The sequence below is a fragment of the Sycon ciliatum genome, chromosome 4 (assembly GCF_964019385.1).
Source record: "Sycon ciliatum chromosome 4, ocSycCili1.1, whole genome shotgun sequence".
Classification (NCBI taxonomy): Eukaryota; Metazoa; Porifera; class Calcarea; order Leucosolenida; family Sycettidae; genus Sycon; species Sycon ciliatum.
Genome location: NC_088646.1, coordinates 6,629,078 through 6,643,812, shown reverse-complemented (window position 1 = coordinate 6,643,812; position 14,735 = coordinate 6,629,078). Strand labels below are relative to the sequence as shown.

General features: G+C 48.1%; 1 protein-coding gene across 4 annotated transcripts; it reads left to right on the top strand.

The window, feature by feature from the left end:
- The first annotated feature begins 2,379 nt into the window (after nucleotides 1–2,379).
- On the top strand, nucleotides 2,380–13,050 carry LOC135814149 (LIM/homeobox protein Lhx5-like). Of its 4 annotated transcripts, none has more exons than XM_065327220.1 (4): nucleotides 2,380–2,847; nucleotides 10,285–10,634; nucleotides 10,883–11,506; nucleotides 11,766–13,050. In XM_065327220.1, exons 1-4 carry the CDS (start codon nucleotides 2,744–2,746, stop codon nucleotides 12,446–12,448), a joined length of 1,761 nt encoding a protein of 586 aa, XP_065183292.1. In that variant the 5' UTR covers nucleotides 2,380–2,743; the 3' UTR covers nucleotides 12,449–13,050. The 4 variants fall into 4 exon arrangements, with proteins under 4 accessions (XP_065183292.1, XP_065183291.1, XP_065183294.1 ...); XM_065327219.1 differs by lacking the exon at nucleotides 2,380–2,847 and adding an exon at nucleotides 6,874–7,204; XM_065327222.1 differs by lacking the exon at nucleotides 2,380–2,847 and adding an exon at nucleotides 8,526–9,058.
- The last annotated feature ends 1,685 nt before the right edge of the window (nucleotides 13,051–14,735 follow it).

Below are 14,735 nucleotides of genomic sequence, written 5' to 3'. Positions count from 1 at the left end.
AGTAACAAGGAAAAAGTCGTGACCCATACACATAGATAGAAAGAAATGGGGAAACGGCGCAAGTGTGAGGAGACCTAACAAGCGTGGAGTGGGTTGCGACAGCACGAGACAACAAATGGACATAACAAACGAGTTGGATAAGGGAACATAATATTAATATTTTGCTATTATTATACTTTGGAAAGGATTGGGAGAACTTCAAATTCAACTGATCCTATTATTATTATTATACTGTACTGTTTAAAACTCGGATGTTGAGCCACTAGTTTCAATGAAGAAAGACGAAAGGACCATTATCCAGCGATGTTCGGCTTTCTTTGCTGCCGTGGAACATACATGTAGCTCATGCGCATCTTCGTTGCGCTTTCCTTTCCCTCTTTGGACCTTTCCTAACCTGAGCCTTCCAAGTAACGTGTTGGAAGGTTGTTGGTTTTCGCCTCGTACATGTGTTGGAGCTAGGCGTCAGGTGGTAGAATGTCAGTTTTGTGCCTTGTTGTCGCACTATCCGACTATAATTACTATTAATATCTCGTTACCTTGGTGGACTGTTCGTCATAACTCGTAATTAATTATTTATTGGTCCTTTCTTCATTAAATGAAGAAATTTTTTTACTGTACTGTGTACGTCATTGTATATATCCATGGCGACAGAACAACAAGGACAATCAAGGCGTGCTTGCTGCTTCTTCAAGTTCCATGCTATCCATGTCGACTGTATCGCTGCTTGCTAGCTGGAAGGGCCTAGGCCCTAGGGCACCATAAAAACTACCGTGGTCGACAATTAAATTCAAGAACATGGAGAGCAGTGGGGCACAAGTAATGGGATGGAGTCCACCGACTAGACCAGATTTTGAACAGTCAGACGTGCACAATTTACCACCAGACTGACAAGGATTGATTGATTTTGTTTCACGGATCCTCCCCCAAGGAGTACTGAGGCAGTGCAGGACATGAACGTGAGCTTGAGCACTGCTCCATATCGCTTGTGTTGTGCACGTCTGACTGTTCAAGAATCTGGTTTAGTTGGTGGACTCTACTTGTGCCCCACTGTTTCCCATGTTTTTCAATTTGATATTTCCTCGACTTACCATCTGAGTAATCGAACCTGAATATCATTCGTTATGGTGTGATTTCACACGAAGACGTTTCCCGATCAACGCCCAAGACCAGGCGAGCTCGTCCATACAATGCATGGAGGTAAATTATTATTGCGAAAAACATCTGATAATGCCAGTAGCGGTTTCAGTCGCCGACTCGGCCATCGGATGGATGTTGCGTTGTGTGCCCCAAACTAACTTGCAGCACCGCCCTGGTACAGTACTACTAGTACATAACATTGCGGGCACCTAGCCATGGTACAGGCTATGCTGGGACCTTCCAAGATACTACTCTCATCAATCAATGCAACAACCTCTTGGACATGTACTCCCAGTTGCGTGAGCATGCATTGTAATCTTTACCGTCCAAGTCCTAATCTCTCCAGACACCAGAACAAGTAGGGTTCCACCATGATGAATTTCCTGGTCCTGGTACATAACGGTCTTGTGCCGTTTCGACTCACTTCATACCGACGAACATTGACATCTTGTTCGAAATACCGAGATAAAGATGCAGAACAATTGAACGAAAGAGCCCTAAATAGAACACGCTCTATTCTACTTTGCCTAAAACTTAGTCGCCACATCAAGTGCTGTGGAAATCACGGAAGAATGTACAGCTTAAGCTTGTGCATGTGACATACTGTAGGTCGCGAGTATTCGCGTGACGACAGGCACATTGACCACTAGTCACGCTTGCACAGTGCATACTGGTAATACGTAACATAGTGCTTTAGTTGAAAGTCTCTCCACAGCGGTCTGACCGTATTTGGAGCTGAGCAGCGCTCTGCTACGGGGTGCAAAGCAGCGCGCGAAGAGGGTAACTCCACACCCTATTGAGTATTGAAGAAGCTGCGGTGTCGAGTGGTGGGTGTCCTGTGACGTCAGCGCTTAGCAGAACATGGGCGATCGAGTGTATGCTTAGACTTAGAGTTCTACGCGACAGTAGAGAGTAGACACATACTCGTGATCCCAGCAAACTGCAAAATTTCTGCCAATGGCAATGATCAAAAATTTAATATAGCTTGCTAGTCGCCGATATCGTCTCCAGGGTGTTTGTATACCTGCACACGTTCGTCTCCGCGACGAGAGTGTTGAGAAATCAGCAGGGACAATGCGTGACGAAACAAAGCCTCCTTGCTAAGAACTGACGAGGAGGCGGATGCTGGGAGGCAGCTGCAAAACCTCACTTCAACGTTGTCTGCACATCTAGCAAGCTATCGATATGAGCTTGCTGGAAGAGTTGCTATGAAAAAAACAGGCAGACACGCGCAGAAATACACTCCACTAAGATCAGAACACTAACCAGAAAGCTACCACGCAAAGTGCAGCGCTAGCTTTCGTGGGACACCTGCTCCTCTGGGTTTCTTCCCGCTCGTCCACTGTCAGTCTCGCGACCTGTCCCGGCTTGCTAGGCGGAACGCGAGCGTCTCAACGGTTTTCTAGCAAGGCTTAGCGAGGATTACTTTCAGTTTCAGCTGCGTCTTGCTAGGGTCGACAGTTGATTGCTAGACCTCGTTCTTGCTTAGTTGCCAATCTTAGGGATCTTGAGAAGAAACCCACTGACGTATAGTAGAATAGGAGAAGCTGTGGTTGTATTGGTACCCGGCGACCAGTACTCTTCGGTAACACAGTCACACAGTTTTATGAGGCGGAATAGTGCCTTCGTGACTTACGCTGCCCCCATTGCTGAGATGATGGAACACAACTTCAAGAAGACACACGATGCCGGAGCAGTGCCTCAGCGAAAGTAAGATTACTCGTCTCACTCTGCTGCCAGTTAGGACACTAATATTAATTTTTTTATTATGCTCTCGGAGTAGTCGATGGGACGACTGCTTGGGCCATGCTCATAACAACTGTTAATGATTCGGTTAGCGCCAGTCCACCATTTCACACTGCGCTTTTGGCCGACCAATTCTGCACATCCACTCACAGTCTCACTGGACGAGTAGCGAACAGTTCTAATAATAATATTATAATGTTCTGCCTTCACCCTCTTACTTTGAAACATCACTGTCAGACACACGCCGATTGCCCGAGGGCATCTTACGAACAACCCACCAATGGGGTGTCCCTTCGACTCCTCTTGGAGACCGTCATGCGCGTTTAAGTTAAGGCTGTCCTTTAGACAGGAATGGTACCGCAATAGGTTCGTGCAGGCTGACAATGAAGCCAAGAATTTCAGTTTAGTCCCTTTGGATGGGTACAAGGCGCATTAAAACGGATGTGTCTTGTACACAATGTCCGCGAGGCGACAATTAAAGGGAATCACTGAACTTCATACTTGCATTGTACATATTTATACCGGAACACCCTATGTTTTTAAACACACTGCCCATTGGGTGTGAATTGTTTTGGGAGGCTGTCACTCAGTGTGTTTTCGGTTCAAATGTGAGCATCGCCGCCTTTTTGAGCATACATGTATTAATTTTAAAAGTTAACCATTCCACGAAGATCCGAGGGAGGGAGAGGGAGGGGGGGGGGGGGTAAAAAACATGTTATTATTGTTATGGAGTGGGTGTGAACAATGTGTGAGTTTTTTACTGCATCATTGCATGTGATGATGCATGACTATGAGGAACGTACAGCGTACTTTATCCATCGCCAGTACTGGCCAGTGCACACTATTGTAGTGATCAGTGCAACATGTTGACTTAGAGTAGGACGGTACTACGAGCTAGGCAACGCGTGGACGTTTGTTCCCGGCTGGTATATTCTTGGTTCATACATTATGCCGTCCCTCTTGTTGTGGCTGTGTGGGGTAGTGTGAGCAAGCTCCTTGCCACCGAGGCACGAGATACCCCTCGCGAACATGACAAGGAAGTCTTTGCGCATCGACCACTCGTATTAGTGAACGAATGCTCTCGTACAATTGAGCTCAGCAAGTGCTATATCTAGAAGTGTGAGTGTAGCTGAATACATGATGTACGGGTACTGGTGGTGTTACTGGTACAAGTACTACCAAGTGATGTACCGGGGCCTACCAGAACATGGCTATTGAGTCTTCTATTCTCTACCCCATGTCAATGACATGGTGGCGCTGCCGGCAACGCCAGATAGTGTTATAACCCGAGTTCCTCTATTGTGAGATCACCTACAATTTCTATCATATGGAAATACGACTGAGACTTTAGGCATAGAGGGATTCCACCATTATCTGCAATATACTAGTGCTCCTTCGCAAGCAATGGATGCCTTTGAGCTATGAATACACGTTCTTGTAGTATACAAGTTCCATGTCCCAGCATCTGTCACAGCTCTGCCTGAGCCATTTTCATCATCAGGCGTCTGCTCAGATGGCTAAAAGCGGACCCGGCACTGGCGGCAGTTCATCAACGTCGCTGGTTTATCTACATTTGTAGACTTGAAGGACTGTTACAAGAAGCGCCGACACAGACCCACATGGTGAAACTAGCCAGATCCACTGAGGAACAGTTACTGCGGGTTGTAACTGCCGCTCGTTCTCGAGCACACAACGTGCATGAATGTACTGCAGTCATGTACAAGTATATGTAGGCACGATGTGAATCGGTGGGAATCGAGTGCAGATATGACGATAAGAAGATGATCTAGAGGATATTTTGTATTGTTGTGGACATCAGTACACGTCTAACAACACCAGCTTCCGTGTGAGGATACGTATGAAGAACTCTGGGGCTGTTGTGTATACCGTCATGTACTTGTTCTGTCACCCCTGCCTCTATCATTTTAACCAGCATGCAGCCACTGGGTCAATATTCTCGTGCCGATCGGATCAAATCTTGCTTCCGTGCCACGCAAGGTACTTCCGTCACCTGCCAGTATCGAACATCGACGCCAGTTGGTCAGGGAGGAGCTCTAGGCATCGTGTAGCATACGTATACATACTTGACTGAAGACTGGGAAGTGTACAGTACCAATGCCACATCATCATTATAATGCCACACCATCCATGCACATCCTCTGTGACGTGTAAATTGTATCACACATGGTCGTACCCTCTCCGGGTTTTTTTCTTAAAGACGCCTAACGACGGGAAGAATTCAGACATTCCCATGATACACCTGTACACTTGAAGCTACATAATAGGGCGTCCAGGGAGGTTCGTAACACCTGTCCAAACAAGGCTCGACGTTGCACACAGGTACTGCGCAAGTGCATGTTCACCTCTTGACTCGGAGTAAGAAGCGTTGAGGGCTGCGAAGCGAGGACGGGCACTATCACTGTAGGCTTGTAGCGCCCTGACGGCCTGAGCTTACCTAGCTCAACGTTTACTCATTGGAGAGCTCTTGCACTCGTACTGGCACTGGTTAGCTGTAGTATCCAACACGGCCCGCAGTACGTACTAAGAGAGCGTGGCGGACTATGCTTTTCGCCACGGACCAGGACAGTACATGCCCCCGGTTGTTGACCCCCATAGGAACGAGTGCATGTACGCTTTGAGTTTGAGGACTACAGCGCTGGATTGACGGGACTCCACAGCGCTACATGTAGGGTCGAACATGCATACAGAGACGACCGCCACAATACCGCCGATGAGCGTATCGAGTGAAAACATGAGTGGCGCGGCAAAGAGGAAGAGACTTGTGCTCATCTAGCTAGAGGTTCTGTTCTCCACTTCCCTTGCACTGGTTAGTATTCGCTCTACATGATAGCTGAGTGCCAACACGGTGCTAAGGTATTCTTGCGGAGCGATTGAAGAGCAGGCTACTCATCAGCCAAGCAAAGCATGCCCATGCAACACCATGTTGCTTGGACGCTTAAGGTCAACACGGAGCTGGTGTGGCCCTTTGTTTTCCTGCACGCGAGAAACTCGCCACTATGCCAAGGCATTGCTATTGGCAACTCCTTGCGCTGGCACGGCCCGAGGCCACACCGATTGGGCTTTCTTGATCTGTCATTCGCATTCCTGCATTGATTCCCTCAATTTAATTCACACATGCACATACACACATCCACATACACATATACTGGTTGCATGAGGGCCATATTGTCCTAACATGGAAGCGCCGTCCCTAGTCCCGACGGCCGACACACTAGTCCGCTGGAACTGTACTGGCCGAAAACCACCAGCCTCCTGAGTCCTGACGTCAGCCGTGGACACGACTCAGTGACCAGCTGAGTGCATGGGCCCTTCGCAGTAGTGCCAATACTCAGTAGCAAACACATCCCAGTGGCAGTGGCAATACCCCCATAGCCATTGCTCTTGGACAGTACCCTGCAATGGCTATGTAGCTTGGCTATGGTCCATTGTACGGTCAGTGTTGGTTCCCATTGGATAATACGAAGGCGACCACTGTGCTGCACGTGCAACAGCCTGAGAGCTACATGGTTGGCTAGAGGAACGCGGAGAAGATTAGATCCTTGTATGTGCATCGTACTAGCCCTGGAGAGGCACTGGCTGAGTAGCCTTCACGGATTGCTATTTTCTGCGCGGAGTGGAGCTTCAACAAGGCGTGATTCTACAGACGTATTTTCCCTGATCACGTGTGTCTGTATGCCATGTTTGGTTCCAGGCTCGCTCCCCCCCCCCCCCCAACACACTGCACAAAGTCTCGTCTAAGATGCTCCAGTAGATCCAGTACCTGACCTTGCATGCGTGCACTCTCGAGTTTCTCCTCCTTGACTTCTGGCTTTGGGTAGTCGGTGCGTGTGACGTGCGCATGTCCCCCGAAGCACATAGCATGCATCTACATGCTGCTCTGGCCTGGCACCAACCGCTGGCAACAGACAGGGGCGCGTGGCAAGGAGGGAGAAGAGAGACCGTCTATAAAAGAACGGAGGTGTTCCTGTTTACTTTCACTTTCGAAATGAAGTCCCCCCTGCTAGGTGAGCAAAACGTATTCGACTTGTTGGTGCTAGAGTTTTTGACCGTGAGTAAGTTTACCAGCAGACTCTCAGAGAACTCCAAGACAATCACGTGACGCGACTACGAAGGGTAAAGGCTTGTGTAGAATGATGACCTTCGGCAACGGAAGTAACCTTAGCTCAACACTAGGTGTTACCTACCACCCCAGCCATCAGCAGCAACAACAACGTCAGCAGCATTGTGCAGCCCAGCTACATCAGCACCAGTGTCAAACAGCAATGTTCCGTCCGCTGGGTGCTACTTTCCCCAACACAAGGTAAATCCCTATGCTTGCCTCGCCTGCAAATAATTGAAGAAGTCGAAGAATCTGAAAAATACGTGTAGTGATCGCTAATTGACATTATCGTTCGCGCTCATGCGGCTCGCCCTTTTTCGTGCATGGGGACATACCCGTTACTGTGCCAACGCCGTTCACACATCAGCAGTGTACTAGGTCTCTGTAGATGTCCTTCATTTCAACTGCATGTGCTTATCTGGTCGAAATCGCATTCGACACGCAATGGCTAAGTGATGTCCCGCGTGTCGCCCCTCACGCAGCTCGCGTCGATCCTCCTCACTATCAGATCTTCATTAGACCAAAAAATAATCTTAAAAGTCGGCCATGTTCTCCTGTCGATACATGAAGACAAGGACAGTTAACTGAGTTCGACGTGAACTGCTTTGTTCCGCTTGCCGTCACGGGCAGTCAAGCAGAAATGAACATCGGATTTTGTCTGACCTGCCAGTATCGACTCGGTACCATCTTGCACGTCGAGGGATGAATTAAGGCACTTCCCCAATTTAGCTCGAACCTTTGGCTTTGATCTTACCACATTATCTTAGTAATTTTGGGCCTCACCTCGCGGTCTTCAGAGCTAGAGAGTTAAAGTACCAGTGTGTTTGTACATGTAGTGCAGTGGATCTGAGCGGCGGGTGCTCAACGTCGATCCTACTGTAGCATAGGCATACAACTTACAAGTAGGATACTGACTGTTGGTGCTGAATCATTACCTTATGAACGCCGCCACGGTGTGAAGAGTATGACTAGAATGGTGGACTGCAGCAGCTGTGGAGGGAAAATAGAACATGACTTAGATGGGAGGTCTACCACCTGTGTAGTTAGTCCCAATGGTGGGATCTCCTTGTAGGATCTTCACCATGCTTAGTGGGGGGGGGGGGGGGGAATCACAGGTTCACTGCAGTCATTTGTTAGTAAAGCATTGTGAAAGAGTGATAACTTTACAGAGTGTAGTTTGTCAACAAATCTGCTATGCAAACCTAGCACATACTGTTGAGCGTGTGCACCAGTGGATACAACTTCCTAAATTTACTTGACGATTGGGACATATGTTATCCGCACTGGGAAGTCCTCGATTCGGCCCACCTACCCATGGCTCATTGAAGACGAAGACATTGGTCTCGTGCTCCCAACTCTAAGATTACCATTCCCCCTGGCTGTCGTCATAGCCAACATGACTATCACTGGTTCAGACGCTATACCTCGTAGCGAGGATCGCCAATGGACAACGCAGGCGCGTGTCATTGTCACAGCTGTGCTTTTTATGGCTCGCCAGCAGGTCAAACCTGACCGCTTTCTTGCCGGTTTCCGTACGAAGATAAGCGAACAGGCACCGTCACAGCTCATGCGTGCGCGCCTGCCGCCGCCAGCACTTGTACATGTAGTGGTACCACCCTCCACTGGTGCGGTCACACAGGGCACCACTTTTGTATGTTTAATGTACATGTAAGGGACCAGGTGAGTCGGTTGACCATCGTCTATGAAAGCCTAGCGCCTCCGCATGCATGACGAACCCAGACCTCCACTTTGCCAGAGCGTGAACTGCAGAGCATTTCCCCAGGCAGGTCCACCAAAAGCTCGACTGTGCCATTTCGTATTTAGGACCTCTGCACACATCATAATACTTCACAAGCAGCGCGAGAGAGATTTACATCGCTCCGGGAAAGGATTTCCTCTGAAACACCCCCTACCTATTCTGTTCAAAAGCCTCTGATGATAGTAGCTATTCCTGTAAAGTCTTTCGACCATGCCTTCATTGCAACACTCCCATACTGAGCAGAGGACGATGTTGTTTCTGGATCTAGGAAGAATGGCTCGCACCTCGCTGACAGGGTAAGCGATCAGGTCTACCCCGGAGATACATACTTCAATCGATCATAAGGTACAACATAGCAAGTGCAAGTAACCTAGTTGACGAGGTCAAGACCATGCTATGCTCAGGATTGCCCTGAAGGCAAATTATTAAATTCCACTTAACCTTTCTTCCCTGTGTGGTTTTTGAATATTGGATTTGTGGATGTTAAGATAGGGGGTACTTGATCGCCTTCAAATTCGCTTCACCGCTGTCTCCCCAAGCAAGGGTAAAAGAGTTTCGCCCATCCTCACCACTTCAGCCAAGCGTAGCGCCTGCAGATGGGACTCATTACGATGACAATGACACATATCTGCATGTCCGCGCAGACATTATCTCGCAGCGCACCATTGCCTAGAAGCGAAACGAGAGGCATGCCATCGGGAATACGCTGTTGTCCAGATCGTGAAGGAGTATCGTCACACAACGTTGATATGACGACTTGAACGGTGGCAGTCAAAGACACCCCCGCTCAAGGACGGGCAAGGCATACGGGCGGCGCGGATCAAGCCTTTGCTGTAGCCTTGCCAGTGCCATCTCATAGTCATAGTGGTGTCCTCGTCGGTTGTCAATCCATCACACACTTTGCCAGAGCACCGCAATGGCCTTATCGACGTTACCAACCCGGCCTTCTTGTTTTCACTTTCTTACCGTCGAAACCTTCGCACCTATATCACCACCCTGGGCCTTGTTTTGTTCAGTTGAACAATTCCTTCTTCACCGTTGACTCCCGAGGGTAACAGTCCCACAGGAAAATTGCATTCGTGATTATCATTGCATTCCAGTGGCCATTTTCGAAGTTTAGATAGTATTTGTCCGCCTGATCGTATTCTGAGTGATAATAGGTAACATTCGAGTTTCAAGGATATAAAGGGTACAGCGTAGCATATGAGGTGTGCAGTGGAAGCTGTCCACAAAGGGATATGCCAAAACTCACTCCGCTAGGCTATCAATGTAGTGAGTAGACAATACTGCTGGCACTGGACATTGGGTGAATCACCAGCTTGTGTACGTGTGTCGATCAGTGAATGGTGCTCCACCTTAGCCAAACGGCGCACGGAATCAGGCACATGGCATGCCCTTTGAGCGCACTCAACACGCGACATTGCTCGCAAAAGTCAGTCTTTTACAATCCGTCTCTCGCTCCGACAGACAAGAATCTGACAAGGAATTCTTTCCTGTGTTCTGCTTTCTTTGTTTCTTTCAGGACCAGCGCTGGAAGCACTTCACTGACATGCGCTTCGTGTAGACAGGGTATTCGAGACGAGGATATGGTTCATCAAGTCCTGGATCAGGTCTTTCATCAGCGCTGCTTCAACTGCAGCCTGTGCGCGCGCCCTCTGCAGACCGGAGAGAAGTTTTACGGTGGACTAGACGGCAAGGTGGTGTGCGGACGTCACGACCAACTCCTGGACAGAGCCAATTTCCGCAAAGACGTGAGCAGCGTCGCCGCCACGAGCAGCAGCGGCAGCCGCAGTACCAGCGACCAGGTGTCGCCCATGAGCGCTACTACCACAGCATCTTCAGCCAGCGCTAGCTCCACTAACACCAGTACTGGTAAGTCACGTGATATTGTCATAGTGATACGTGTTTAAATCCTGATCAGCGCTGATGTACATGTACATTATTATACTTCAAATAATAATTGAAGCACATGTGTATGGTATACTTATTGAATGCCATGACAGCTCAGCACCCCAACAACCTGAAGCGAAATCATCTGCCTAGCGGTGGCGATATCTAACTGTTTAAATCAGCATTCATTACAGTATTGTTTCTCTCTTTCTCTCTCTCACTGTACACAGGCAGTGCCGCTGTATCACCCTCATCGCCCAACCTGGCCACGTCAAGCAAAACCGACTCCAGCACCGCCGAGACGCCATCAACAGACACGAGCAACTCAGCTCCAAGCCCATCAGGTTCTGACGAGGATGCCAGCAGCAAGAAGGAGAAACAGTCGTCTACCAAGAAGACTCCTGGAAAGCGTGCCGCCAGGGCAGTCATCAAAGGGCCAATTCTGGAGATCTTGAAGAACACATTCTCCGTCAACCCGAAACCATCCCGACAGGTGCGGGAACGCCTGTGCCAGGAGACAGGTCTGAGTATGCGAACGGTTCTCGTCTGGTTTCAGCATCGGCGCTCCAAGGAGAGGTGGATGCAGAGCTGCATGGCCAAGACTGACGCCACAACGGCATTCCCAAGCACGGAGTTTAATCAGCAGTGGCTGGGCGCACAGTTCCAGCAGCAGGGTATCTACAATCCGGCGGCGGCGGTCAGCAGCAGTTTCAATCACGGCCAGGACATGACCAGCATGATGGCGACAACACCCAACACACTGGGATTCCCTGCTGCTGCTGCAGCTGCCTCTCATCAGCAGCAGCATATCCGATCGCAAGCACAGCAGTCAGCGAACAACTGCTTCCTATTCGGTACGTTAGTCTCTCATAGCTATTCATGTGTGCACTGCTCGACTTCAGGGGTGATGATGAAAATTCATTAGGACGTGTGGATGTTTGTGAATGTATGCTTGCTCATACATTGTACATGTTCCAGATAGTGTGATGTGTGCATGGCAGTAACCAGGCAGCTCGTAGACTCTCCCATAGCATTACTAGCACATTTTAAGATATTAGGAGAACGTGGCTCACTCTTCCTATTTGATTTGTTCTTTTATATGTGTGCCTCTAGGTGATTTCACCTCTATGCAACAATCCTTCCCGACACCCCTGGCAACGGCGATGACAGCACGCGCCCCAGCCACCCAGAACAGCAACTGGTTGCCACCCGCGACCGCTGGCCTCCTACCGTCGTCTGGCATGGCTTCCCTGGGACTGTCGGTCCTGAACAGCCAAACGAACCAGCATCTAAACCAAAGCATGCCATCCATCCTGTCGTCCGGGACCGGTCTGGACAGTGCGACATCCCTGTGTAACAGCACGCCCAACCTTACCAACATGCCCATCTCACGACAGCAGCAGCACGGTGGGCCACCACCCAGGTACCCCAGTAGCTCGGACTCCGGCCTGCCAGAGGACCTTCTCTCCGTGGCTGAGGATCTGGCATCTCTGCAAGGTTCACAGCACTCGCTCTTCATCTCCTCTCCGCACCCAGCCACCATGAACTCCCTGGACTTCTCCTCGTCGACCGCTCTGACTACGTTGGCGAATGCAACCAGCACTACTCTCGCACAGTCACAAACCAGCCGATCCGAGCAGCTCAGCAGCCACTTGTCTCAAACCAATGTCATGCAGGCTGCAGTTTCCAGCACGGCCGCAAATGGATCGACAACCCACCTGAGTCAGCTACTGGATGGTCTGGGACCGCTGGATACCAATTGCTTCGACAGTTTCCAAGCCGGTCTCTCGATATAGAGCAACAATATGGCGGACAAGCCCTTTTCTTGAGCTGTTTGAGGATTTGCCTACTTTGGTATAGTGTGTCTCTAGTCAATGTAACGCCACTAGAACAAGACAGTAGAGATACTTATAAAAGATCTCGAGCTTTCAAATGGTATCTATAAGGACATTATTTGTGTCACAGGATGCCAAGATCCACAGTTAGTTTAGTTCTAATTTCTAAGTTTAACTTGATCTGTTGACAATCTTATTCAATATTTTGTATTGCCTTGTGCTGTCCTCGGCATTGTACTGACAGACGCTATCCTCCAGAAAGATTATCATTGAGTCAACACAGTCATCAATCTATACCAACATGCATCCATCAGCTATTAAAGTTTGCCCTCTTTCAGGTGTTATACTGCATGACAAATTATTACTTATGACCGGCACATTATTCTTAGTACGTATCATTAATGCATTATTCACATAGCATTCACAAGGACTAGCCATCTTTATGTTCTCCTTAGAAAATGGAACTTCATTATGATTCTTTAGTGTACATGCAGTGCATAAATTTGAGAGTAAGCACTTCTCGAGATGCAAGTAACGAGACGATTAAATTGTTGAACCACGTATTAATCATAGCCCTGAGAGTGGCATGGATCATGCGGTGAATGTATGTGGCTAATAAGTAATAATACGCATGCGTGTAATGGCAGGGGGCGATCTTTGTGGTTGCTTTCTGAGTCTTCCAAAGCCCCGAGTCCTAGGCGTAGTAAACCCCGGAAGCCACCACGTCCTGCACTCCTACTACATGGAGATCAATAAAATTAGAATTGAGCAGGCAACATTCACACCACCAGCATCAATCAAAGACACCACAGCCACGTTTCCCACATAGACAGACACCGACAAACAGGAAAGAAGCGAGAAAGACTAAAGAAGAGCATGGAGACGGAGAGGGGTGTGGCAGGACTACCAAGATCAAGATGTACAGCAAACTACGGCAGTAGGAACGACAACGGAGTATCACACTGCTGCATGAGACTGTGAAGCATGGTGAAGAAGGTCCCCACCATAGCAGGAGCGTGATGGCGTGATGGTTGGTTGGTTGGTTGGTTGGATTTATTAAAAGTCGTACAGCAAACAGGCATATCTACCTCCTTATATGAAGACGATTTCTGGCAGTAAAACATTTAAAAAAGAAAGGAAAAAAGAAGAATATGAGATCAAGAATGTATAGACTGAGCATACAGCTAGCCGGTGACTGAGCATACAGCTAGCCTCGGCATGTATCAGAGCATCGAGGATTACTACTATTTTTTTTGACAATGCAACACAATTATTGTGGAAAGGTCACAACAATAAGAGACAAGAGCAAAAGGAAAGCTTTACAATAATAATAATAATAATAATAATTGTAAGAAAGGGTTTGCTCCCCACACCGGAGCTCGCGCTATACTTCGTAATAATAATAATAATAATAATAATAATGTAGAAGAGAAAAGGACATATGGATACGAGTTAAGAGTAACTCTCCATCACTGTAACATGATACTTTATACAGTCAGAAAGTGCAATAACTAGGCACAAAACTGACAGAGTACTGAAACATTCGACGTCCTGACACCTAGCTTCAACACATCTCCGTAGCGCTAACCGACAGCCTTCCAACTTGGAAGGTTCAAGGTTATGGAAAGACCCAAAGAGGGGAAGGCAAGCGCAACGAAAACGAGCAAAAGCTAAAGTCCCAACGGAACAAAGAATGTCGATTGTTACTGGACGATGACGAGACCAGTACGATATTTTCTTTGGGTCTTTCCATAACCTTGAACCTTCCAAGTTGGAAGGCTGTCGGTTAGCGCTACGGAGATGTGTTGAAGCTAGGTGTCAGGACGTCGAATGTTTCAGTACTCTGTCAGTTTTGTGCCTAGTTATTGCACTTTCTGACTGTATAAAGTATCATGTTACAGTGATGGAGAGTTACTCTTAACTCGTATCCATATGTCCTTTTCTCTTCTACATTTATTTATGGCTCAACATCCGAGTTTCATAATAATAATAATAATAATAATAAAACGTAGCCTGTAAAATGTAAAAAGTCACTGAGTACAGTTTAATTCAATATCCATGTCCAGTATTTATAATAAAAATAATCTGCTGCAATTTATAGATTCTCACATGCGAGCAACCTGGGCCTCAGCAACAACCAGCTCAGCAGACTCCGGATGCCGAACCGATCGCTCACGGAAAGACCCCGTGAACCCCGCAAACACATGATGCATGATCGCAACAGGGCAAATGAGAGACGGCATCTGAT

Coding starts and splice junctions, on each gene's coding strand:
- LOC135814149 (XM_065327219.1), top strand. CDS start 7,035: ATGATGACCTTCGGCAACGGAAGTAACCTTAGCTCAACACTAGGTGTT. Junction 7,205..10,284: donor GCTACTTTCCCCAACACAAG/GTAAATCCCTAT, acceptor TGTTTCTTTCAG/GACCAGCGCTGGAAGCACTT. Junction 11,507..11,765: donor GAACAACTGCTTCCTATTCG/GTACGTTAGTCT, acceptor GTGTGCCTCTAG/GTGATTTCACCTCTATGCAA.